This window comes from Drosophila nasuta, chromosome 2L (genome assembly GCF_023558535.2).
Source record: "Drosophila nasuta strain 15112-1781.00 chromosome 2L, ASM2355853v1, whole genome shotgun sequence".
NCBI classification, from domain to species: Eukaryota; Metazoa; Arthropoda; class Insecta; order Diptera; family Drosophilidae; genus Drosophila; species Drosophila nasuta.
Genome location: NC_083455.1, coordinates 15,517,575 through 15,545,104, shown reverse-complemented (window position 1 = coordinate 15,545,104; position 27,530 = coordinate 15,517,575). Strand labels below are relative to the sequence as shown.

General features: G+C 41.4%; 2 protein-coding genes across 15 annotated transcripts in view; both read left to right on the top strand.

Moving 5' to 3' along the window:
* The window catches only part of LOC132793324 (muscle-specific protein 300 kDa), a 121,313-nt gene that overhangs the window by 74,486 nt on the left and 19,297 nt on the right, over nucleotides 1-27,530 (top strand). The window lies entirely within an intron of this gene.
* LOC132793399 (mucin-5AC-like) lies at nucleotides 25,133-26,833 on the top strand. The gene has a single exon (XM_060803317.1). It carries the CDS (start codon nucleotides 25,271-25,273, stop codon nucleotides 26,429-26,431), a length of 1,161 nt encoding a protein of 386 aa, XP_060659300.1. The 5' UTR covers nucleotides 25,133-25,270; the 3' UTR covers nucleotides 26,432-26,833.

The following is a 27,530-nucleotide window of genomic DNA, read 5'->3' as shown; positions in this document are numbered from 1 at the left end:
ATGAATGAGCCACGTCCTGATATAACTTTTGGTCAATTTGATGTAGATGCTATTGAGACCATACCCATTGAAGTAGCACAGCCTCAGCAACAACCTCAGCCTCAACTACAATTTGATCATCAACTACAACAAGCACCGCAATCGCAAAGTCACACGACAGTGACGACAACGCGATTTGTGGAGGAAACGATTCACTCGCAACAGACAGAGCCAACTGTGATAGCACCGACGACGCCGGAAATCGTAGCAGCCCAAGAGACTGTTCTAGTAGTACGTCCTAAAGTGCAAGAGCCCAATCAGAATCAGCAAAAGCAACAACAAAGCCAAGATACAAGTGCTGGCAGCACGTATGCAGAAGTGCTTTTTTGGTCAATTACATCGAGCACAACATCCAGTTTTCCAGCCATCCAGTCAACAGCAACAACAACAGATCCCAGTACGTATAGCTGCCCCTTTGCCGCAAATTCGCAATGCTGATCATGCAACAACCACTAAACACACCACAATTACCACCATAAAGAGTCAACAACAAGCAAAACGTCCAGAAAAGTCTCTTGATGTTGCTACTGAAAAGATTTCCAGGCCAAAACGACAACGCCATGAGCCACAACCGGAACCATTGCCAATCAAGGTCAGCACCAGAAAGGAGACAAAAACGAACCGTAAACATAAATCTCCCGAAACAAATGGTGCTCATGTTGAGCGCACAATTATTGTGGAAGATGTACCTTCTGAGGTTATCCAGGTCGAGGAGCCTCAAAGACACCCGGAGCCTAAGAGCCGCAAGTCTAAAAAAAAGTAAAAAGCCAGCGGAACAGTTAATTGAATCATCCACAGAACCAGAGTTGAGTTCAATCGAAAGGGTGGTTGAAACCACAACGAAAACAATTACAAAGACTGTGACTACGCCAACTGTTGAAGTTGTCAAAACGGAAATTTCTATTACACCGGAAACAACAGCAGTGACTTCCTCTGGACTGAACAAAAAAGATAGAAAGAAGCACACACCAAAGGAAAAAATAGTTGAGCCAGTTGTCGAGATCATTCAAAAGACAGAAATTTTGCCAGTTGTAGAGCCAACCGTTGAACCAACTACAACAGCATCGAAGAAAGATAAGAAGAAGTCCAAAAATGTGGTTGAAACAATAACTACTACCACAAAACATGTTGAGCCAGTTGTGGAGGTTGTTGAACAACTAGAAACTGTTTCCGTAGTTAAGGAACCGATTTCTGAACCAAGTCCTGTTCCCAATCAATCAAAGAAGAGCAAAAAGAAGTCCACAACAATTGTAGAAACCACTACAACCACAAACGACATTGTAAAGTCAATTGAGGTCGCTGGAAAAGTTGAAGCTCTTGTTAAATCAACCTCAGAACCAACGCCTGCTCCAGCACCTTCTAAAAGAGATAAGAAGAAGACTACAACTGTTGTGGAAACCACGGCTATTACAGAACATATTGCTAAACCAGCTGAGGTTATTGAACAGGTTGAAGTTGCGGTTGAGCCAACTCCTGAGTTGACTCCTGTTCCATTATCTGTTTCACCGGCTTCCGAGAAAGACAAAAAGACTACGACTGTTGTGGAAACAACGACACTCACGAAAGATATTGTGGCACCTGCTGAAGTGGTGATTGAATCTACTCCTGAACAAGTTCTCCTTCAAGCTCCTATTTCAGCTCCTTCTAGAAAAGACAAGAAAAAGTCCACTACTGTTGGAGAAACTACGACTACCACAAAAGAAATAGCAACAGCAGTCGAGGTTATTGAACCTGTTATTGAACTAGCTCCTGTACCAGTTGCTGAAGCATCGCCTCTACCAGTTGCTGAACCAGACTTGGCATCAGCTCCAACAAAGGAGGACAAAAACCAAACTACAACTTCAGTGGAAACTACGACGATTTTCCAGAATACAGTTGAGCCATCTCTTCAGATTGTAGAACAAATTAATATTGTGCCCATTGAGGAACCAGTTATCGAAAAGAAAATTGTGGAATCAACTATTGAGAAAGAAGAGAAACCTAAGAGCATAGGTATATCAAAGAAGGATAAGAAACGCGAAATGGTTCAGGAGACAGTTGAAGTGGAACAACAGTCAACAGAGACGGCAACAAATGGAGTTGAAATCGTTGAGTCAATTGATAGTGATCCCGTGAATGAGATTGCTACCAATAGGCAGATCACAGAATTTGTAGAGCCAGAGGTGTCTTCCATTATTCTGGTAACTGAGCCAATATCAACGATTGCCACAACCGAAACAAATGAGACTTTTATAGAAAGTGACCCTGTGATTACCACTTCCACTAACACGATTTCAACGGAGAGTGGTACTACTACCATAACAACCAGAACTATAACCAAACATATTACTAAGCGTATTGTAAAGCGTATTGTCGATGGCAAAGAGGAGATCGTCGAAGAAGATGTCATTGACGATTTGCCAGAGGAGAATATTTCGGTGGAGCATTATGAGCTTCCTGCAATTGAATCGACAACTTCAACTCCTGTTTCACTGCCTGGACTTTCTGCAACGCAGGATACAACTGTGGTTCAAGGTGGATCCATTACAAAGACCACAATCACCAAGACAAAACGCATTCTGAAACGAATAACCGCAAATGGTGAAGAAGTGGTGGAAGAGGTCTTTGAGGATGAGCCCGAAGTGGAACGTGATGTCACCCTACTTCCGACAACAGTTCTCACATCGACAAACGTCAGTGTTGAAACACAATCGAGTGTGTCACAGGAACAAATTCGTGATGCTGCTGAAAGTGCCATTGAGGAGATTGTAGATAAGGCTGAAAAGTTAACTGAGCCACAGAAGCCATCACGTAAGGACAAAAATAAGTCAGAGACTAGTTCTATAGTGAAGGAAACTGTTGATTTTATTGCGGCTGAGTCAGAGCAGAAACCACACAAACCAAGCCGTAAGGATAAGAAAAAGAAGCAGATCAAATCTGAGAGTGAAGAAGTTAATCCAAATAATAATGATGCCATAACAAAACCAGAAAGTCCTATTATGCAAAATGTAGCCGAAATAACAGAGCCACAAGTACCACTAGAAACCACAGAGCCCCTGAATACAACAAGTGCAATTTCCATTGATAAAAATCAACCACAGTCCACGGAGACGTCTGCTAACAGTGATGATGGTAGTCTCGTTAAGACGACCGTGATACGAACCACAAAGATCGTAAAGAAAATCAACCAGCAAGATGGCCAAGAAATGTCGACTTCAACACATTCCGATGTACCCTCATTGGATTCGTTTGAAATCCTCGAAAAAACTGTCGAATCACCTAAGGTAGAGAAATCTGAGATGAATAGTCGTGAAATCAGTGACGAGGGTGTTGTTAAGACAACTAAGACAACAACAATTCGCACAATTAAAAATACTAAAAATGAAGCTGACAAGGAAGTTCTAACAGAGAGTGCAAGTGAAGTGGAAGTTATTCCCGAATCTCCAACGACTGTACAAAGCGAAAATGGTTCTCTGTTAAAGACCACAACAGTGCGCACGACTCGAATCGTTAAGAAAATTGCCAATGACAGTGAAAATGTCAGCGAAACGAGCAGCTTGACTGAGCCCATTGTTGAATCAATCATCCACGATGCACCAATTGTAGCAGAATCTGTGACCACTGAATCAAACAGTGAGGGTATCACAAAGACTATAACCACGCGCACCACTAAGGCTGTAAATAAAACAATTTTAACCGAATCTGTGGACGCGCCTGTTTCTGAACAAATTGTTTTTGGGGCGGAGCAAACTGTCGAACAACCCCCTATTCCAACGGAAAGTGTAGATATTAAAACATCTACGCTGGATTTCATTACTTCCGAACAACAGAATATCGTACCAGTACCCGATAAGAAGCCACGGAAATCAAAGAAACAGAAGGAAGCTCCTCTTTCCAAAGAGAAAAAAGAAACACCTGAAATTCAGACAATCCCAACCAAAGAGCTAGTTGCCACAACCGAGAAGCTGGTTGCTCCACTTGTTGCGGAACCAAAACAAAAGATTTTGCCTCAGGAAACACCTGAAATTCAGGCAGTCCAAACCGATAAGGTAGTTGCTCCACTTGTTGAGGAACCAAAACAAGACGTCTTGCCAACAGAGCCTTTCTATGAGAATGCTGGCAATGATGTGGTCAAGACTACAATCGTCAGGACAACGAAGATTGTTAAGAAAATCTCACAGAATGTTGATAGTGAGGCAGTGTCTGAAGTGGTATCAACTCCGGAAATGGAAAGCGAACAACCTGCTGAGCCCCTTGAAGTTGAGGCTCCAATAACTGAGGATGCTGGTGGTGTAACAAAAACAACAACTGTGCGAACCACAAAGATTGTAAAGAAGTTAAATGAAGAGGGCGAGACAACAACCGAGGAGAGCAGCACAATTAGTGAACCAATCACCGTTCGGGAAGGATCTCCGACGATTTCGGAAATACCAAGTGAAGCGTCAACCACATCTAGTCAAATAGATGGTGCCATCATAAAGACAACAACAATTCGTACAATGCGAATAACCAAGAGAATTACAAATGACGGACGTATAGTTCTTACGGAAAGTGACACACCAAGTGATGTTGTTGTTACATCTAGTATTGAAATGCCCGATCAAAGACCAGTTAGTCCAGTGATAGTATCAAGTACAACATCCCCTGTTGTCACTTCAAGCAGCGAACAGAAATTCGAAAATGTTGGTGTCAATATTGAGCTAGGTGTTAGGGACACTGCAAGCAAATCCGGTGTTAAAGTTATAGGCATTGAGACAACAGAACTACCACCTACTACATTATACTCTGAGAAAACAACACATAGTTCAACGAATGGCGCTACAAACGAAACAGACACTATTGCCACTACTACGACAACTACCAAAAATACGATACTTACGACCACACAACGACGTAGCTTCGAAACCGAAGATGGCACAAATGTTCTTTTCGTGGGAGAAGGCATTGACGGAGCCTATCCACCAGGTACAGTTCAGAAAATTTCGCTCATTACTCATGAGGAGAAGTTGAAGACTCCAATCGTGAAAATGCATCTCGATTTTCCGGAGGTTAGTCTCCGTGTGACTGAGACTGTCACTGAGAATATTGAGTCACTGCAAAGAACTGCCGAATCGAATACATCTTCCTTAGTGGAGGTTGTAGAGTCTGTCGCCTCAGATATTGTAGAGCCCGTTAATCCCAGCATTTCTGTTACCTCTACTGATACTCTTGTCACCTCTAGTGAGGAATCGTCTTTGAAGGTAGCACAGAAAGACAAAGAGACTAAGGTTTCCGTAGAACAGGTTGACAAAACAATTGTAGGTGCAAAGGATAGTGAGCCCCCCACCGATTTGAGTCCAGAAGAGCAAAAGCTTTTCGAAGACATTCAAAAGAAACTGTCCAAGAAAGATAAGAAGAAGCGTCCCGCAATTCCCGAAGAATTCATTAAGCAGGAATCCCAGATCCTTGTTGCAGAAAGCAAAGGTAATGAAATAATTGCTATACCTGTAGTAGATGAAAAACAATCTTTAATTAATATTACTACCTCATCCAATGATAAACCAGTCCATTTAGCTCAAAATCTTTTGCAAGATGTGAGTTTGATTTCCAAAGCAAATACAATCGAGCATGCCAAAGCTGATACACTCTATCACGAAAAAATGCAAGAAACGCCAGATATTCCTTCCTCTATTGAAAGTCTAAAAGAAACGCAATTAGATATTCCGTGTGAAAAACAGAACTTCCCAGATCCTACTAATACCGCTAAACAAATTGTTCCTGCCAAACCAAGCGCATTAATTGCTGAAGCATTTGTGGCTAACACGGTAAGCACTTTAATTTCTACTAATATTCAAAATATTATCCCATATGAAAGAATCTATGAAGTTCCTAAATACAATTTATCTCATTTTAATATTGCCGAGGGTCTTTATCACATAATCAAATCTAAGACAAATGAATCACACGAGCCAACTCTTGTTAAGGTTGAACCGATTGTAAGTTCGGTTGAACCTGTTGTTCCAACGACCTCGGTTGATAACTCGAACGTAGAAATCTTAGAGATTGCTGAAAAGATTTACGAAATTCCCAAATATGACATTCGCGTATTCACCACAGCTGAGGGTAACTATCACGTAATTAATTCCGAATCCACCGAAAATGCACAAGTTGAGGTTGAAAGTTCTGTCGATTCAACAATAAAGAGTCCTTCAGACGAAATTCAGACAATATCTACCACCATCTCCGAACATGCAAAGGTATCACCCACATTAGATAAAATATTTGAGGTACCAAAGTACGATATACTATCATTGAGTTCAGCAGAGAGCTATTATCAGGCAACAAAGGCGAAAACTGAAATTCAGCCCGTCCAGGAAACCCAGACGATTGAAAATTCAAGCAACATAACTACTACGACCATAACTACAACTGCAACTGCAGTCGAACCCGAAAAGGAAACTAATGACACAGAAACAGTCACCGACTCTTCAGTTACAAAAGATTCCAAGACAACCGTAAAAATCACGTCAACAACAGTGACCGAAACAATTAGTGAGGCTGTAATTCCAGAAGAACCAAAGGCACTTGAACCTGAAAAGAATTCCGAGGAGCTAAATAAACAAGAAGAACCAGTAGTTAAAGAATCTGTCCCTGAAAAGCTTAGCGAGACAGTTGTGGAAGAAAATGTCGCATCAGAGGCAGTCCCAGATTTCCCAGATACTAAAGATTCCAGGACAACTGTAACAATCACGAAAACAACAGTGACCGAAACAGTCAGCGAGTCTGTAATTCCAAAAGAACCAAAGGCACTTCAAGCTGAGGAGCCTAAGAAACCAGCATACGCTGGTTTGCCGGTTGATGAATCGAGCAGCTCCTGGATGGAGGTTTTGGATGAACCAATGGTATTCTCAGATGAAGAAGAAGAAGTTGTGAAGAAACCTGCTCCTGAGAAGGTAACCGAAACAGTTGTTCATGAAAAGGATGTCGAATCTCCAAAGCCAGATACACTTACTAAGTCCTCCATATCAGAAGATTCCAAGGCAACTGTAACAATCACGACAACAACAGAAACCGAAACAGTTAGCGAATCTGTAATTCCAGAAGAGCCAAAGTCACTTGAACCTGAAAAGAAGTCCGAGGAGCCAAAGAAACCAGCATACGCTGGTTTGCCGGTTGATGAATCGAGCAGCTCCTGGATGGATGTTCTGGATGAACCAATGGTATTCTCGGATGAGGAGGAAGAACCAGTAGTTAAAGAATCTGTCCCTGAAAAGCTTAGCGAGACAGTTGTGGAACAAAATGTCGCAGCCACCGAGTCCTCAGTAACTGAAGATTCCAAGACAACTTTAACAATCACGACAACAACAGTGACCGAAACAGTCAGCGAGTCTGCAATTCCAGAAGAACCAAAGGCACTTGAACCTGAAAAGAAGCCCGAGGAGTTAAAGAAACCAGCATACGCTGGTTTGCCGGTTGATGAATCGAGCAGCTCCTGGATGGATGTTCTGGATGAACCAATGGTATTCTCGGATGAGGAAGAAGAACCAGTAGTTAAAGAATCTGTCCCTGAAAAGCTTAGCGAGACAGTTGTGGTAGAAAATGTCGCATCAGAGACAGCCACCGAGTCCTCAGTTACTGAAGATTCCAAGACAACTGTAACAATCACGACAACAACAGTGACCGAAACAGTCAGCGAGTCTGCAATTCCAGAAGAACCAAAGGCACTTGAACCTGAAAAGAAGCCCGAGGAGCCTAAGAAACCAGCATACGCTGGTTTGCCGGTTGATGAATCGAGCAGCTCCTGGATGGATGTTCTGGATGAACCAATGGTATTCTCGGATGAGGAGGAAGAACCAGTAGTTAAAGAATCTGTCCCTGAAAAGCTTAGCGAGACAGTTGTGGAAGAAAATGTTGTTGCATCAGAGGTAGCCACCGAGTCCTCAGTTACTGAAGATTCCAAGACAACTGTAACAATCACGACAACAACAGTGACCGAAACAGTCAGCGAGTCTGCAATTCCAGAAGAACCAAAGGCACTTGAACCTGAAAAGAAGCCCGAGGAGCCTAAGAAACCAGCATACGCTGGTTTGCCGGTTGATGAATCGAGCAGCTCCTGGATGGATGTTCTGGATGAACCAATGGTATTCTCGGATGAGGAGGAAGAACCAGTAGTTAAAGAATCTGTCCCTGAAAAGCTTAGCGAGACAGTTGTGGTAGAAAATGTCGCATCAGAGACAGCCACCGAGTCCTCAGTTACTGAAGATTCCAAGACAACTGTAACAATCACGACAACAACAGTGACCGAAACAGTCAGCGAGTCTGCAATTCCAGAAGAACCAAAGGCACTTGAACCTGAAAAGAAGCCCGAGGAGCCTAAGAAACCAGCATACGCTGGTTTGCCGGTTGATGAATCGAGCAGCTCCTGGATGGATGTTCTGGATGAACCAATGGTATTCTCGGATGAGGAGGAAGAACCAGTAGTTAAAGAATCTGTCCCTGAAAAGCTTAGCGAGACAGTTGTGGAGCAAAATGTCGCATCAGAGGCAACCACCGAGTCCTCAGTTACTGAAGATTCCAAGACAACTGTAACAATCACGACAACAACAGTGACCGAAACAGTCAGCGAGTCTGCAATTCCAGAAGAACCAAAGGCACTTGAACCTGAAAAGAAACCCGAGGAGCCTAAGAAACCAGCATACGCTGGTTTGCCGGTTGATGAATCGAGCAGCTCCTGGATGGATGTTTTGAATGAACCAATGGTATTCTCAGATGAAGAAGAAGTTGTGAAGAGCCCTGCTCCTGAGAAGGTTACCGAGACAGCTGTTTACGAAAAGGATTTCGAATCTCCAAAGCCAGAGACAGTCACTGAGTCCTCCGTATCAGAAAATTCCAAGACAACCGTAACAATCACGACAACAACAGTAACCGAAACAGTAAGCGAGCCTGTAATTCCTATCGAACCTGAGGTTATCACTGAAGAACCGATTACAGACGACTCGAAAACGTCAACAACAACAACCGTAACGGTCAATACATCGACAGAAGCTCAAGTTATTGAAAACCCACCGGCTTACTCTGGTTTATCACTTGAAGGTCCAATTGATACTTGGTCTAGTGTTTTGGAGGAAACGGCACCAAACTCTGGAAGTGTTGCGTTTACATCCACATTGTCTGCAGATGCTCCAGAATTTACTCCTTCATATCTAAGACATGTGTTTGCTGACCAAACAAATACATTCCTTGCCAATGAGAGAGTCTACAATGAATTCATTCCACGAAATAGAGTAGATCAAACAATCACAGTTCAAAAGAAACAAAAGAAAATTAAGCCAGCCAAACGACAGAAGAAACCAGAGGAGGATCCTCAAGAAAGTGCAATTGCTCCAGCGGAACCCCCTTCATTTACTTTAGATGTTGATGAATCCGTCGAGCCAAGTGTATGGGAAAACAACCGCGATGGCAAGTCCTATGCAGATGTCCTATTTAGTTCAGGGTTGGCTACCGACGTTGAAGAAAAATCAATTTCAGAACAACAAAAGCCCATTGCTGTTGAAAAATTGCCCAAGGCCGAAAAACCAAAGAATCAGAAAAGTAAGCCAAAACAAGAAAAGCAAAAAACCAAGCAATTTGTCGAAGAAGATTCCAGTACTGAAAAGTCGAAGCCCACAACAGAAAGCTCAAAAGAACCATCTTCTGACGAACGAGAAGTTCCTACTGTTCCTGAATTTAGTTGGTCAGCCCTTGTTAAAAGGCCTGGTGAATGGTCGGATACAACAGTAATCAAAAAGGAAACTCAGTCTGCTCCTACTAAAGTAGAAGAAAAGAAACCCAAAAAAGAACTAAAGGAGGAACGGAAATCTACAAAAACAAAGAAAGCAAAGAAATCAAAGAAGCAATTTGAGGAACCTGTCTCAACGGCTTCTGAAGATGAAAAACATGAAGAAGTAGAAACGCGAAAAGAACAATCAGTAGATGTGGCCGAGGCGGTAGTTCAACCAGTGAATGAAAACCAACCCGAAAGCACTGCATTTTCATGGGCATCGCTCGTAAAGAGGCCTGGAGAGTGGGTCGACACAACTGTAACTCATATCAAGTCGGCAATTAGTTCTTCATCTGACAAAGTGGAAATTGAAAGGAAAGAACTGGAGAAGCCTAAGAAGACTCGTCAACAGAAGAAGGCCGATCGCGTTGATACTAAAAAGCAACGAGCTACAGATAAAGAGGAAAGTACACCGGTAACAATCATTAAGCAAGAAACTACTGTGGAAAGTGAAGTCCTGAAACCAATTCCTGAACCTCAAGTTGAGACCAATAGTAATGTCTTCTCTTGGGCTTCGTTAGTAAAGAAGCCAGGTGACTGGGTCGATGATATCGCGTCCAGAAAGAAGCCTCTATCTGTTCCAACAGTTGAACCAAAACCAGAACCAAAGCCTCGGAAAGAACGCAAAACTGTCAAAGTTACAAAGAAAGAACTTCATTCTGATACAGAAGATAAGAAATATCCTGAGGCTAACCCTGAAAAGACGTTACCAACTGAAGTATCTTCCCCATCCGAAGATAGCGATGTTATTGTGTCGTCTTCGTCTGCAACTCGTGATGACGGGGTGGTAACTTGGGCCAAAATTGCCAGTCAAATTGATGCCATGTCAGACTTGCCACCAAAGGAAAAGAAGGTAATCAAGCAAAAGAAAGCAGAACCCATTAAACAAACAATCAAAACAGATCGCATCGAAAAGAGAAAGGAAACTATGAGCTCCTCCTGGTCAACAATTGTAACTCAGCAAACTACTGACTTTTTAGAATCTGAACGGTTGGTGCCGAAGGTAGTTGATGTGCAGAAAAAGATTCTTGTAAATGAATCTCCAGTAATCGAAGCATCAATAATTGCGGAAGAACCCGAAAGGAAATTCCACAAGTCTTGGGCAGAAATGAGTGATGATGAGGGCGATGATTTTGTAGTTGAAAACAAATCATGGAAAGAAATAATTGAAGATGAAGTTGAGATTCCTCTCCTTGCGGAAAATGGTGACGAAGCAAACATTAATAAGATTATCGAAACCATTCAAGAAATGAAATCTGATGTAACTACTGTAACGGAAACTACAAAGAACAATGAATCTGTAACCAAGAACGATGTTGTAACTGAAATAGTTGGCGAGTCTGTCATTATAGCACAACCGGAAGATGTAGTAAAAGAGACGTTTGAGGCCGACCAGCCAACGGCAGTTGAAACCGGAAAGAAACACATAGAAGAGACAGAACCAGCAGAGCCTGAAACGCCAGAAGTACGTGTGACTACTATCACCACTACTGTGACTAAAAGTATCAGTGAATCTGCTCTTGTGGACGAGCCTAAGGGAGTCGAAGCCGTGGAAAAGTCCGAAGAACCTAAGAAACCAGCTTATGCTGGCTTACCGGTTGATGAATCCAGCAACTCCTGGATGGATGTTTTGGATGATCAAATGGTATTCTCAGATGAAGAAGAACCTCAGCCCGAAAAACTAACTGACAAAATTTTGGAAGAAAATGTTTCAAAGACAGCCACCGAGTCTTCAATTACAGAAGATTCCAATACAACTGTAACAATCACGACAACAGTGACCGAAAGAATCAGCGAGTCTGTAATTCTAGAAGAACCAAAAGCACTTGAACCTGAAAAGAAACCTGAGGAGCCTAAGAAACCAGCATACGCTGGTTTGCCGGTTGATGAGTCGAGCAGCTCCTGGATGGATGTTTTGGATGAACCAATGGTATTCTCAGATGAAGAAGAAGAAGTTATGAAGAACCCTGCTCCTGAGAAGGTTACCGAGTCAGCTGTTCACGAAACAAATGTCGAGTCTCCAGAGCCAGAGACAGTCACTGAGTCCTCAGTATCAGAAGATTCCAAGACAACTGTAACAATCACGACAACAGTAACCGAAACAGTTAGCGAATCTGTAATTCCAGAAGAACCAAAGGCACTTGAACCTGAAAAGAAGCCCGAGGAGCCTAAGAAACCAGCATACGCTGGTTTGCCGGTTGATGAATCGAGCAGCTCCTGGATGGATGTTCTGGATGAACCAATGGTATTCTCGGATGAGGAAGAAGAACCAGTAGTTAAAGAATCTGTCCCTGAAAAGCTTAGCGAGACAGTTGTTGAAGAAAATATTGTTGCATCAGAGGCTGTCCCCGATTCCCCAGTTACTGAAGATTCCAGGACAACTGTAACAATCACGACAACAACAGTGACCGAAACAGTCAGCGAGTCTGTAATTCCAGAAGAGCCAAAGTCACTTGAACCTGAAAAGAAGTCCGAGGAGCCAAAGAAACCAGCATACGCTGGTTTGCCGGTTGATGAATCGAGCAGCTCTTGGATGGATGTTCTGGATGAACCAATGGTATTCTCGGATGAGGAAGAAGAACCAGTTGTTAAAGAATCTGTCCCTGAAAAGCTTAGCGAGACAGTTGTGGAACAAAATGTCGCAGCCACCGAGTCGTCAGTAACTGAAGATTCCAAGACAACTGTAACAATCACGACAACGACAGTGACTGAAACCGTAAGCGAATCTGTAATTCCAGAAGAACCAAAAACCCTTGAATCTGAAAAGAAGTTTGAGGATCCTAAGAAACCAGCATACGCTGGTTTGCCGGTTGATGAATCGAGCAGCTCCTGGATGGATGTTCTGGATGAACCAATGGTATTCTCGGATGAGGAAGAAGAACCAGTTGTTAAAGAATCTGTTCCTGAAAAGCTTAGCGAGACAGTTGTGGAGCAAAATGTCGCCTCAGAGGCAACCACCGAGAGCTCAGTTACTGAAGATTCCAAGACAACTGTAACAATCACGACAACAACAGTGACCGAAACCGTAAGCGAATCTGTAATTCCAGAAGAGCCAAAGGCACTTGATGCTGAAAAGAAGCCTGAGGAGCCTAAGAAACTAGCATACGCTGGTTTGCCGGTTGATGAATCGAGCAGCTCCTGGATGGATGTTCTGGATGAACCAATGGTATTCTCGGATGAGGAAGAAGAACCAGTAGTTAAAGAATCTGTCCCTGATAAGCCTAGCGAGACAGTTGTGGAGCAAAATGTCGCATCAGAGGCAACCACCGAGAGCTCAGTTACTGAAGATTCCAAGACAACTGTAACAATCACGACAGCAACAGTGACCGAAACCGTAAGCGAATCTGTAATTCCAGAAGAACCAAAGACACTTGATGCTGAAAAGAAGCCTGAGGAGCCTAAGAAACTAGCATACGCTGGTTTACCGGTTGATGAATCGAGCAGCTCCTGGATGGATGTTCTGGATGAACCAATGGTATTCTCGGATGAGGAAGAAGAACCAGTAGTTAAAGAATCTGTCCCTGATAAGCCTAGCGAGACAGTTGTGGAGCAAAATGTCGCATCAGAGGCAACCACCGAGAGCTCAGTTACTGAAGATTCCAAGACAACCGTAACAATCACGACAACAACAGTGACCGAAACCGTAAGCGAATCTGTAATTCCAGAAGAACCAAAGACACTTGAAGCTGAAAAGAAGCCTGAGGAGCCTAAGAAACTAGCATACGCTGGTTTGCCGGTTGATGAATCGAGCAGCTCCTGGATGGATGTTCTGGATGAACCAATGGTATTCTCGGATGAGGAAGAAGAACCAATAGTTAAAGAATCTGTGCCTGAAAAGACCATCGATACATTTGTGGAAGGAATCGTCGAATCTCTCGAGCCAGAGGGAGTCACCAAATCCTCGATTACAGAAGATTCCAAAACTATTGCTGCATTTACGACAACAACTGAAACAGTCAGTGAACCTTCAGTTGTACATGAACCATATGTCGCAGAGCCTGAAAAGGTTCACGATAATCCAGCCAATGTGTGGGAATTGAATTCGTCGTATGCTGATGTAGTAAAACACACAATGAGCTTCATAGATGGAGAGAAGTTAAACGTTGAAAAAATTCAGAAAAATACTACTGAGCCAGAACTTTATTCATCAGAAGTGTGTGAGAAGGTTACAAAGAAATCTAAATCCAAGAAAGAAAAAAAATTGAAAAAAGTAGACGCTGAACCCGAGTCTGAAAGAAAACAATATGTAGAATCGACAAATCAACAAATTTCAATCCAAAACGTGGTTGAAGAGCCCACAAATGAGGCGTGCGTGTATGAAGAACACCACGTAAATAAAGTGCAGCTCCAAAAATGGTCGGAAATGGTAGACGAAGAAGGTCCAATAAGTGTTGATCAACCACAATCTGGAACTCAGTTTTCATGGTCATCTATTGTCCGAAAAGGAACAGATGAACCAACAACAATATTCACTCAGCAGAATACGGTAGAGCAAAAGTCCGCAAAGCAAAAGACAAATAAGACAAAGAAACCCCAAGTAGACCAAAAACCAAAAATAAGTACAGCACCGGTAACTCCTATTGAAATTTCACCAGAATTAGACACTCAAGCCCAAGAAAATATTATAGTTGACACTCTCCCAGATCAGAAGGCAGTGGGAGGACTTGTACCAACTCAAACTCATTCTTGGTCGTCGGTTGTTTCACAAACGGTAAAATCTACTTCTTCACATGACATACAAGACTTTATTCAGAAGGAGCAGAATTTCTCAACAATTGTTAACGATAAGCCCACTCAGAAGATAAAGAAGGAAAAGAAATTACAACAAATTGAACCAGCTGTAGAACCTAAAGTTGTTGAATCGAAGCCAAAGTCTAAAAAAGAGAAGAAATTGCCAAAGGTTCAACAACATCAAGAAATACCTATCGAAAAAACTATTGGTCTGAAAGAACCAAACGAACCACAATCTTCTACTCAGTCATGGTCGTCAATTGTAAAAACCACTACTACTACAATTCAAACTGTTTCCGAGTTAACACCCTTAGCTCCATTGAACCCAACTGAAGACCCCAAAATCACAATAGAAGAAATAGTTACTGAAACAAAGCCAAATGAAACTTTTGTTGGAAAGGCAGAAAATGTTGTTGAAACCAAGAAAAAGTCGAAGAAAGATCACAAATTGCCGAAGCCTGAAGTAAAGCCAATTGTGGTTGTAGATACGATTGAAGCAAATTTGCCTGAAAGTGAGGATACACAATCCTTAACTCAATCATGGTCATCGATAGTTTCGCAATCAATTTCTGCTCTGCCGAATGTTTCTTCAGTTATCGTAGCACCCTCATCTGAACACTTTATTCGTAGTGAACAGAACTTGTCATCTATTGCTGATGATAAACCAAGAACGCTAAAGACTAAAAATGAAAAGAAATTGCAAAAAATTGAGAAACCAAAAGAAGAGCAATCTAACCAAAAGCCCAAAGAGGAAAATAAATTACCAGAGAAACAATCGATAGCTGTATTTGACACAAAAGTCGCCGACATTGTTGATACACAACCTTCAACCATGTCGTGGTCGTCTATCGTTTCAAAAACAATTGAAGTGACTCAAACTGAACCCTCTCCAAAAACAGTAACAACAACAGAAGACTTCATTCAAAAAGAACAACATTTCTCAACCATACTCAATGATAAACAACAAAAACAAAAAGACAAAAAGAAAGAAAACGTCAATGAACCTACAGAATTTTTGAAGTCCAAGTCCAAATCTAAGAAGGATAAGAAATCACCTATACTCCAACCGCAGCCAGAACCAGATGCTCCATCCCAGATAGTTACTGACGAGCCAAATCTTGTCATTGAACGAACGGTTTCAGAAATTGTCGATACCCAATCTTCAACACAATCGTGGTCATCGATTGTATCGCAAACTTTGACAGACCCTACTCCTTTCAAACCTACTGAAGACCTCAATATTACAGAAACAGTTTCAGAGATGCCAAAGGAAACTGTTGCGGAGGAAGTCAAGCAAGTTGTTGAGCCTAAGAAGAAGTCCAAAAAGGAAAAGAAACCAAAGGAGCCTGAGCCTGCTATTGAAAACCCGATTATTGTTGAGGAACCAAAGAAGGTGATTGAATCCAAGGATATTGAAATCGTTGATACCCAACCTTCAACTCAATCGTGGTCGTCAATTGTAACGCAAACAACTACCGTGGAGACAGTTTCTGAGCCCGCACCATTAGCTCCCTTCAAGCCAACTGAGGAACTCAATATCACAGTTGAAGAAACAGTCTCAGAAATACCAAAGGAAACTGTAATAGAGGAAGTTAAGGAAGTCGTTGAGCCTAAGAAGAAGTCGAAGAAGGAAAAGAAACAAAAAGAACCTGAGCCTGCTGTTGAGAAACCGATTGTTGTTGAGGAACCAAAGCAAGTGACTGAATCCATGGATATTGAAATCGTAGATTTACAGCCTTCAACTCAATCGTGGTCGTCAATTGTAACGCAAACAACTACGGTGGAGACAGTTTCTGAGCCCGCACCATTAGCTCCCTTCAAGCCAACTGAAGAACTCAATATCACAGTTGAAGAAACAGTGTTAGAAAAAGCAAAGGAAACTGTTGTGGAGGAAGTTAAGGAAGTCGTTCAGCCTAAGAAGAAATCCAAGAAGGAAAAGAAACAAAAGGAACCTGAACCTGTTGTTGAAAAGCCGAAGATTGTTGAGGAACCGAAGCAAGTGACTGAATCCAAAGATATTGAAATCGTTGATTCACAAACTTCAACTCCATCGTGGTCATCAATTGTAACGCAACCAACTACTGTGGAGACAGTTTCTGAGCCCGCACCATTGGCTCCCTTCAAGCCAACTGAAGAACTCAATATCACAGTTGAAGAAACAGTCTCAGAAATACCAAACGAAACTGTTGTGGAGGAAGTGAAGGAAGTCGTTGAACCTAAGAAAAAGTCGAAGAAGGAAAAGAAACAAAAGGAACCTGAACCTGTTGTTGAGAAACCGATTGTTGTTGAGGAACCAAAAGTAACTGAATCCAAGGATATTGAAATCGTTGATTCACAACCTTCCACTCAATCGTGGTCGTCAATTGTAACGCAAACAACTACGGTGGAGACAGTTTCTGAGCCAGCACCATTAGCTCCCTTCAAGCCAACTGAAAAACTCAATATCACAATTGAAGAAACAGTCTCAGAAATACCAAAGGAAACTGTTGTGGAGGAAGTTAAGGAAGTCGTTGAGCCTAAGCAGAAATCCAAGAAGGAAAAGAAACAAAAAGAACCTGAACGTGTAGTTGAAAAACCGATTGTTGTTGAGGAACCAAAAGTAACTGAATCCAAGGATATTGAAATCGTTGATTCACAACCTTCAACTCAATCGTGGTCGTCAATTGTAACACAAACAACTACGGTGGAAACAGTTTCAGAGCCCGCACCATTAGCTCCTTTCAAGCCAACTGAAGAACTCAATATCACAGTTGAAGAAACAGTCTCAGAAATACCAAAGGAAACTGTTGTGGAGGAAGTTAAGGAAGTCGTTGAGCCTAAGAAGAAGTCGAAGAAGGAAAAGAAACAAAAGGAACCTGAACCTGTTGTTGAGAAACCGATTGTTGTTGAGGAACCAAAAGAAACTGAATACAAGGATATTGAAATCGTTGATTCACAACCTTCAACTCAATCGTGGTCGTCAATTGTAACACAAACAACTACGGTGGAGACAGTTTCGCAGCCAGCACCATTAGCTCCCTTCAAGCCAACTGAAGAACTCAATATCACAGTTGAAGAAACAGTCTCAGAAATACCAAAGGAAACTGTTGTGGAGGAAGTTAAGGAAGTCGTTGAGCCTAAGAAGAAGTCGAAGAAGGAAAAAAAACAAAAAGAACCTGAACCTGTTGTTGAGAAACCGATTGTTGTTGAGGAACCAAAAGTAACTGAATGTAAGGATATTGAAATCGTTGATTCACAACCTTCAACTCAATCGTGGTCGTCAATTGTAACGCAAACAACTACGGTGGAGACAGTTTCGCAGCCAGCACCATTAGCTCCCTTCAAGCCAACTGAAGAACTCAATATCACAGTTGAAGAAACAGTCTCAGAAATACCAAAGGAAACTGTTGTGGAGGAAGTTAAGGAAGTCGTTGAGCCTAAGAAGAAGTCGAAGAAGGAAAAGAAACAAAAAGAACCTGAACCTGTTGTTGAGAAACCGATTGTTGCTGAGGAACCAAAGCAAGTGATTGAATCCAAGGATATTGAAATCGTAGATTTACAGCCTTCAACTCAATCGTGGTCGTCAATTGTAACGCAAACAACTACGGTGGAGACAGTTTCAGAGCCCGCACCATTAGCTCCCTTCAAGCCAACTGAAGAACTCAATATCACAGTTGAAGAAACAGTGTTAGAAAAACCAAAGGAAACTGTTGTGAAGGAAGTTAAGGAAGTCATTGAGCCTAAGAAGAAATCCAAGAAGGAAAAGAAGCAAAAAGAACCTGAACCTGTTGTTGAGAAACCGATTGTTGTTGAGGAACCAAAAGTAACTGAATCTAAGGATATTGAAATCGTTGATTCACAACCTTCAACTCAATCGTGGTCGTCAATTGTAACGCAAACAACTACGGTGGAGACAGTATCGCAGCCAGCACCATTAGCTCCCTTCAAACCAACTGAAGAACTCAATATCACAGTTGAAGAGACAGTCTCAGAAATACCAAAGGAAACTGTTGTGGAGGAAGTTAAGGAAGTCGTTGAGCCTAAGAAGAAGTCGAAGAAGGAAAAGAAACAAAAAGAACCTGAACCTGTTGTTGAGAAACCGATTGTTGTTGAGAAACCAAAAGTAACTGAATCCAAGGATATTGAAATCGTTGATTCACAACCTTCAACTCAATCGTGGTCGTCAATTGTAACACAAACAACTACAGTGGAAACAGTTTCAGAGCCCGCACCATTAGCTCCTTTCAATCCAACTGAAGAACTTAATATACCAGTTGAAGAAACAGTCTCAGAAATACCAAAGAAAACTGTTGTGGAGGAAGTTGAGGACATAGTTGAACCTAAGGAAAAATCCAAGAAGGAAAAGAAACAAAAGGAACCTGAACCTGTTGTTGAAAAGCCGATTGTTGCTGAGGAACCAAAGCAAGTGATTGAATCCAAGGATATTGAAATCGTTGATTCACAAACTTCAACTCCATCGTGGTCATCAATTGTAACGCAAACAACTACTGTGGAGACAGTTTCTGAGCCCGCACCATTAGCTCCCTTCAAGCCAACTGAAGAACTCAATATCACAGTTGAAGAAACAGTCTCAGAAATACCAAAGGAAACTGTTGTGGAGGAAGTTAAGGAAGTCGTTGAGCCTAAGCAGAAATCCAAGAAGGAAAAGAAGCAAAAAGAACCTGAACGTGTAGTTGAAAAACCGATTGTTGTTGTGGAACCAAAAGTAACTGAATCTAAGGATATTGAAATAGTTGATTCACAACCTTCAACTCAATCGTGGTCGTCAATTGTAACGCAAACAACTACGGTGGAAACAGTTTCAGAGCCCGCACCATTAGCTCCTTTCAAGCCAACTGAAGAACTCAATATACCAGTTGAAGAAACAGTCTCAGAAATACCAAAGGAAACTGTTGTCGAGGAAGTTAAGGAAGTCGTTGAGCCTAAGAAGAAGTCGAAGAAGGAAAAGAAACAAAAAGAACCTGAACCTGTTGTTGAGAAACCGATTGTTGTTGAGGAACCAAAAGTAACTGAATCTAAGGATATTGAAATCGTTGATTCACAACCTTCAACTCAATCGTGGTCGTCAATTGTAACGCAAACAACTACGGTGGAGACAGTATCGCAGCCAGCACCATTAGCTCCCTTCAAACCAACTGAAGAACTCAATATCACAGTTGAAAAAACAGTCTCAGAAATACCAAAGGAAATTGTTGTGGAGGAAGTTAAGGAAGTCGTTGAGCCTAAGAAGAAGTCGAAGAAGGAAAAGAAACAAAAGGAACCTGAACCTGTTGTTGAAAAGCCGATTGTTGCTGAGGAGCCAAAGCAAGTGACTAAATCCAAAGATATTGAAATCGTTGATTCACATCCTCCAACTCAATCGTGGTCGTCAATTGTAACGCAAACAACTACGGTGGAGACAGTATCGCAGCCAGCACCATTAGCTCCCTTCAAACCAACTGAAGAACTCAATATCACAGTTGAAGAAACAGTCTCAGAAATACCAAAGGAAACTGTTGTGGAGGAAGCTAAAGGAGTCGTTGAGCTAAAGAAAAAAACCAAGAAGGAAAAGAAACAAAAGGATTCTGAACCTGTTGTAGTTGAGGAACCAAAAGAATCTGAGAAGCAAGAAAACTTCATTATTGGACCATTAACTCAATCTTGGTCATCCATTGTTTCTCAAACAAATGAAAAGGTTACTGAAGCACTTCCTACGCAGGATGTTCAGGACTTTATTCGTAAAGAACAGAACTTCTCAACTGTTGTTAACGATAAATCGAAAAAACATCTTGTTAAGAAGGAAAAGAAGGTACAGCAAAACCGAACAATTGTCGAAGGACCAGCTGTTGAAGAACCAACACCACTTGTTGAACCAAAACACATGACGAAAAAAGAAAGAAAACAGACGAAAGTTCAGGAATCAGAACCAGTTATTGTTCCAGAGCCAGCTGATAATATTCCGGAAACTGTCGATACACAATCTTCAATACAATCATGGTCTTCAATTGTTTCGCAAACGGTTGAGATCAATCCCACAATTGTTGACACCCTTCAAACTGAAACGAAAACTACCACACCGGTCTCAATTCCTGCAACCGAAAAAGCCAAGAAACAAAAATCAAAGAAAGAAAAGCTACCCAAGCCTGAACTTAAAGTAATTTCCAAAGTGGTTGAGCGAGTTGATGAGCAGACAATAGAGGATAAATCCAATCAGACCGATGATCAAGATGTAGATACTTCCCAGGACATAATTGAACAACCACCCGCCGACTTCAAGATTGAATTGCCAAAACCGTTACCATCTGTTTGGTCACATTCAGAAACCTATGCCGAAGTAGTTAAAAAATCCGGTTTCGTGGATAACACAAATATTAGGTATAAAGATTCAGAGTCTTATTCTCCGATTAGCATAGACACAATTGAGCATAAGCCTGTTGTACGAACAAATTTGGTTATAGAACGACCTCAAAAACCGGATGTTGTTGAAGTTACCGAATTTCCGGATCCAATCATCCCTCCAATAGTCAGTATCCAAGATGTACAGCCTATTGAAACAAGTGAATATCCAGAAGTGTCTTTTGGAATGTCTTGGAGGGATATGATAGATGAAGAAGTAAGTCCAACAGACGTTGACATACTGTCTTGGACTTCCGATACACAACCCTGGGATGCAAGTGAAGATCAGTTGGAGCGAGCTTCACGTACAATCAGTCGTCCGATAATACAAGTCACCGAAGTAACTAAATCTGAAGACGCAGTGCAAGAACAAAGGGATGATGGCTTCCTTGAAATAACCCCAAAAAAACGAAACCGCTCTCGATCTCGTTCTCAACAATCACAACATTCAAATGTCGATGAAATGCCGAAAAAGAAAAAGTCCAAAAAACCCAAAGATAATCACCAACTTGTTGCATCCAAAACCTCCATTGATCAATCTGTTGCAGTTGAACCGGTTGAGGATAATGTCGATAAATCTCCAAAATTATTCGATACGAAGTTTGAGCAAGCATCCGCAACTGTTTCAATTCCAATTACCGCGGGCATGTCATGGGCTGCAATAGCAGCGCATAATGTTCCCGAACCAGCTCAACAAATTCGTCAACTTCAAACGGAAACTAAAGAAATTATCATTGAAAATGGAAGGAAATCCACGACAGACAAAAAGGTATCAATTGCACTTAAGCTGGACACTGAGCCCAAACCTAAGAAAACGAAGCAAAAATCCAAAAAGAAACCTTCATCGGATATTCTTGATTTCATAAATGCTGAAAAGGAAAGCACTCAAATAATAAAAGTGTCAGATCAGAAACCAGAAGTTGAAACTGCAACTCCAGTTAATACATTGGAAGAAAGCATATCTGAAATAATTTCAAATGCTGTTGAGATTGTCGCCGAACAAATTCCTATTAAAGAATTAGAACCATCTCAAGAAATCGTCGGTATTCCAACCTCAACTCAATCGTGGTCGACAATTGTAGCGCAAACAACTACGGTGGAGACAGTTTCGCAGCCAGCACCATTAGCTCCTTTCAAGCCAACTGAAGAACTCAAGAACACAGTTGAAGAAACTGTCTCAGAAATACCAAAGGAAACTGTTGTGGAGGAAGTTAAGGAAGTCGTTGAGCCTAAGAAGAAGTCGAAGAAGGAAAAGAAACAAAAAGAACCTGAACCTGTTGTTGAGAAACCGATTGTTGTTGAGGAACCAAAAGTAACTGAATGTAAGGATATTGAAATCGTTGATTCACAACCTTCAACTCAATCGTGGTCGTCAATTGTAACGCAAACAACTACGGTGGAGACAGTTTCGCAGCCAGCACCATTAGCTCCCTTCAAGCCAACTGAAGAACTCAATATCACAGTTGAAGAAACAGTCTCAGAAATACCAAAGGAAACTGTTGTGGAGGAAGTTAAGGAAGTCGTTGAGCCTAAGAAGAAGTCGAAGAAGGAAAAGAAACAAAAGGAACCTGAACCTGTTGTTGAGAAACCGATTGTTGTTGAGGAACCAAAAGTAACTGAATCCAAGGATATTAAAATCGTTGATTCACAACCTTCAACTCAATCGTGGTCGTCAATTGTAACACAAACAACTACGGTGGAAACAGTTTCAGAGCCCGCACCATTAGCTCCTTTCAAGCCAACTGAAGAACTCAATATCACAGTTGAAGAAACAGTCTCAGAAATACCAAAGGAAACTGTTGTGGAGGAAGTTAAGGAAGTCGTTGAGCCTAAGAAGAAGTCGAAGAAGGAAAAGAAACAAAAGGAACCTGAACCTGTTGTTGAGAAACCGATTGTTGTTGAGGAACCAAAAGAAACTGAATACAAGGATATTGAAATCGTTGATTCACAACCTTCAACTCAATCGTGGTCGTCAATTGTAACACAAACAACTACGGTGGAGACAGTTTCGCAGCCAGCACCATTAGCTCCTTTCAAGCCAACTGAAGAACTCAATATCACAGTTGAAGAAACAGTCTCAGAAATACCAAAGGAAACTGTTGTGGAGGAAGTTAAGGAAGTCGTTGAGCCTAAGAAGTCGAAGAAGGAAAAGAAACAAAAGGAACCTGAACCTGTAGTTGAGAAACCGATTGTTGTTGAGGAACCAAAAGTAAGTGAATCCAAGGATATTGAAATCGTTGATTCACAACCGTCAACTCAATCGTGGTCGTCGATTGTAACACAAACAACTACAGTAGAAACAGTTTCAGAGCCAGCACCATTAGCTCCCTTCAAGCCAACTGAAGAACTCAATATCAGAGTTGAAGAAACAGTCTCAGAAATACCAAAGGAAACTGTTGTGGAGGAAGTTAAGGAAGTCGTTGAGCCTAAGAAGAAGTCGAAAAAGGAAAAGAAACAAAAGGAACCTGAACCTGTTGTTGAGAAACCGATTGTTGTTGAGGAACCAAAAGTAACTGAATCCAAGGATATTGAAATCGTTGATTCACAACCGTCAACTCAATCGTGGTCGTCGATTGTAACACAAACAACTACAGTAGAAACAGTTTCAGAGACCGCACCATTAGCTCCTTTCAAGCCAACTGAGGAACTCAATATTACAGTTGAAGAAACAGTCTCAGAAATACCAAAGGAAACTGTTGTAGAGGAAGTTAAGGAACTCGTGGAACCTAAAAAGTCGAAAAAGGAGAAAAAACCAAAAGCTTCCAAACCTGCAACCGAAATTGTGGATGAACCAACACCATTGGCTCCGTTCAAAACTAGTGAAGTTGATACTACAGCGTATGACTCACAAAGCACAGCTGAGGCTGATGCATTCATATGCGAGACCTCGTACTGGTCAGCCACTCTAAAACCAGGTCAGGTCATTGAAGTTGATACTAAAGAGGAAGCTCCAATTACTGTTGACATACCAATAGATAATGATATTCCGGAAGTTGCAGTACAATCACCCACCGATCAACCAACAACTTGGTCAGCTATAGTCCAAACTGAAAATAAGGTGTTCTCATCTTCTGAGAAAGAGAATAAAGTGGACTTGCCTGCTTGGTCCACTGTTGTTGTCAGCAAAACGACAGATTTCCAAGAGCCCAAACCACAACTGGATGTTGACAATGAAGCAACAACAAAGACAACTACCACAACGACAACAACTTATGTTACAACAACTGTAACAACACACAAAGATGTAAACACTACAGTTGATGAACCAACAGCATATGTATCCACTGTACTGACTTCTCATTCAAATGAACTAGCAATTGCTCCAGAATCTGAGCTCAAAGAGTTAGAAAGCAAGAATGCAGAAACAGAAACAGATTTATTGAGAAATCTACAGCTTGAGGTAACTGAACTGCGTCCTAGATATGACATAATTGAGGCACAGTATCAATTATTGAAGGCAAACGAATCCAAGGTAAATGACCAACCAATACCTGAATCGCCAAAGGTGGAAACATTATTGGATGATTATGTGATAATTGACCCCAAGGCAATGCCAGAGCTTAACTCTGAAATCCTTGCTTTTAATTTGCATCTTGATAGGCAGACATTATTGCGTTCCATACCTGATAGGGCTATAGATGATGCTTTTAGTCAGATGCATTTAATCAATTTCGTTGCACCTAAAGTTGAAACAGAAGTAAAATCTGTTGAAACCGAAAAAGTTGAGCAGGTAATAGTAACTGAATCCCCAATAATTGTTGGGGAGGAAACCATACTCGTGGAAAAATCTGTACCGACAACTGCAGAGCAGACCCCCTTATCCCAAGTGTTAACTGCAGAGCCCAGCAAGCCAAGTGAACTGCTGTGGCATCTCAGTCAAGACAACTTCTTGAAACTCATCAATCATTATAGACAGACGCCAGAGAACGTGTATGCTGCATATGCAACACTTTCGACCAGTACGGAGACGGGAAAAACTCAGGAAACTCAAGACGATAAGCATAAGACTGACATCATTACTGATACTGTAGTGACAACGACTACGATTACAGAATCAACCAAATTGATTTCTGATAACGTTGTAGATAAGACTGAACCAGAAGCATCGTCAATTGTAAACATTCCTACTGTTGAAGCAACATCGCCATTACCGCTTAGCAACATTGATCAGTTGCGTTTAAATCTGTCCATGGATGACTGGCCAAAATCTGTCATCGATGCCGATTTATACGATAACAATGTCGATAGACTGAAGCGTGATGACGTGCCTGTTGTGGAGACAAAACTCGACAAAGACAAGAAATTCGATGATGTTGAAAAAACCAGACAAATCAGACTCGAAGAACGATGACATTGACAAGAAAAAACAATGACAACAATGATGACGAGGACGACGATGATGATGATGATGATGATGATGATGATGATGATGAGGATGGGGATAAACTGACTGTGCCTGAAATTCGAAAGCCGCATGACGATGATGACAAATCAAACGACCGCGATCCTGGTAGTGGTAGCAGTGGCAATGCAACACCAACACCAGAAACCGATGCAGCAAATTACGATCAGAATCGCAGTTGCTCGTCGGAGTATATGTCAACCGATTTGCCAGGTGGTGTTGGCCATTGGCGGGATCAAAGTACTTACTTGGCATTAGAATCCGAACCTCAGGTAAAAGTTGAATTGACACCAACAACAGTCGAGCGTAAGGATGATCTACTAACCGAAACAATAACAACAAAAACCTTTGAATTGGCACCTTCAGTGCCAGCCCCTGAAACAACAACCAGCCCCTCTGTTTTACCCACAACTAACGTTGCAAATGCACTAATCCAATTGGCGAGCGCCACAACTCACACGCTGTCCGCTGCCGCAAATGCAGCAGCAACAGCAACACAAGCGACAACATTGGCGGCCACTAGCGCCATTTTGCCAGTGGCAACAGCAGTAATTAATAAGTTTGCTGCTGCACCGACAACACCGTCAACACCACCATCGACACCAGAGGAGGAGGCAGCACCAGCAACTATAACGCCAACGTCAGAAGCAGCTCCAACAATCACCGAAACGACAACAACATCAACGACAACAAAGTCAAGCAGCGTCGATGGTGATGAGCTGCCACAAGTTGTTGACAACTTGTCAAATATCGTAAAGCGCACTGTAGTGACAACAACAACGGTAACGACAACAACCACAACTGAAACGTCAGCAGCAGAGCCAGCAACAACTACAACGACAACTACTACAACAACTGCTGGCAATGAGTTGCTAGAACAACAACAACGCCAGAAGGTGAAAATCACATTGAGCCTTCGTTTATTCATAATTCTAATAATTGCAGCTTTTGTGTGTGGTTTTGGTATTTGTTCATGGCTTTTATACGGCAATAGTTCCTATTCCTCGTGCTCCTCTTGTTGTTGTTGTTGCGGCGCTTCAGCCACATGTTGCCACAGTTTGCCACCACCAACAGAAGCAGCAAATCCTGAGAATGGCCTACAATAAGGTCGAATTATGGCGATTGCTGTTTTGATTGTTGGCTCTTTGGAGGTTGCGCCGAAACAATAATAACAAAACAAACAAAATAAGATATACATATATTATTACTAACTGTATTCAATTGTTAACTTTTTGACTTATGTTTTCTTAAGAGTTTTCTTTTATGTTTTGTTTCCTTAAATTGCATCATTAATATGTATGACCTATGACATAAGTGTAACCGTAATATTAATTGAAGTTTATATTCCTATTAATGTAGACATAATACTCTTTAGTTTGATTGCATTCGCTTATGTTCCTTACTAATTGATCTTAACATTTTTGTAAAACAACGGATACTAATAGAAGTAAACTACATTTAAATCAATTTATTCCCAGTAAATCTAAACTTAATAAAATAAAAAATTAACCAATTTGCACGTTTTAATATTTGAAATCTCTTTAAAAAATATATATACTCTATTTGCACAGTTTTTATTTTCAAATAGGCAAACACGCAGACATTTCCGCACACACATTCAACCGCACAAGTATTCGCACTTGCACTTGCACACACACAAGTACACACAGAGAGACATTAGCACAGTGCTGATGAAATTAACGCACCCAACACAGTTTTCATGCAGTTTATGCCCATTTGAATGTTTGTACTTATGAGTTCATTGCCTTCTTGTGTCTTACCGCCCAGCAGTACTCGCGAAATGTATTTATTTTCCCACATTTTATTCGCGGCATTCTTGCCGCTTTGCTAAAAATAAAATGCAGCATCGAACTATATAGAAGAGATCCATGCAATGCAGCCCCGATTTACTCACTCAAAAATATCTCAGTGCGCCAGTCAATTTTTAGTTTTAGTCTAGACCGTGAGTTCAGTGCGGAATGCCTTATGGCACGCACTTTCAATCATTTTATTGATTCAAAAATAAAATAAAATAACTTTTTTACCAATACGAAAAACTGTGTGAAAAATAATACAACAAAATATATATGTGTGTGTGCAATAAAGTGTATTAGTGAATTTGCCATATTATATTCATAGTAGGAAGTAAGAATTCAGTATTTGAAAGAACATTTATGTATAAAGCCGGTATCGAATATACTTTTA

Bases quoted from the DNA above. Each gene is read 5' to 3' on its own strand.
- LOC132793399 (XM_060803317.1), top strand. From the start codon at position 25,271: ATGACATTGACAAGAAAAAACAATGACAACAATGATGACGAGGACGAC.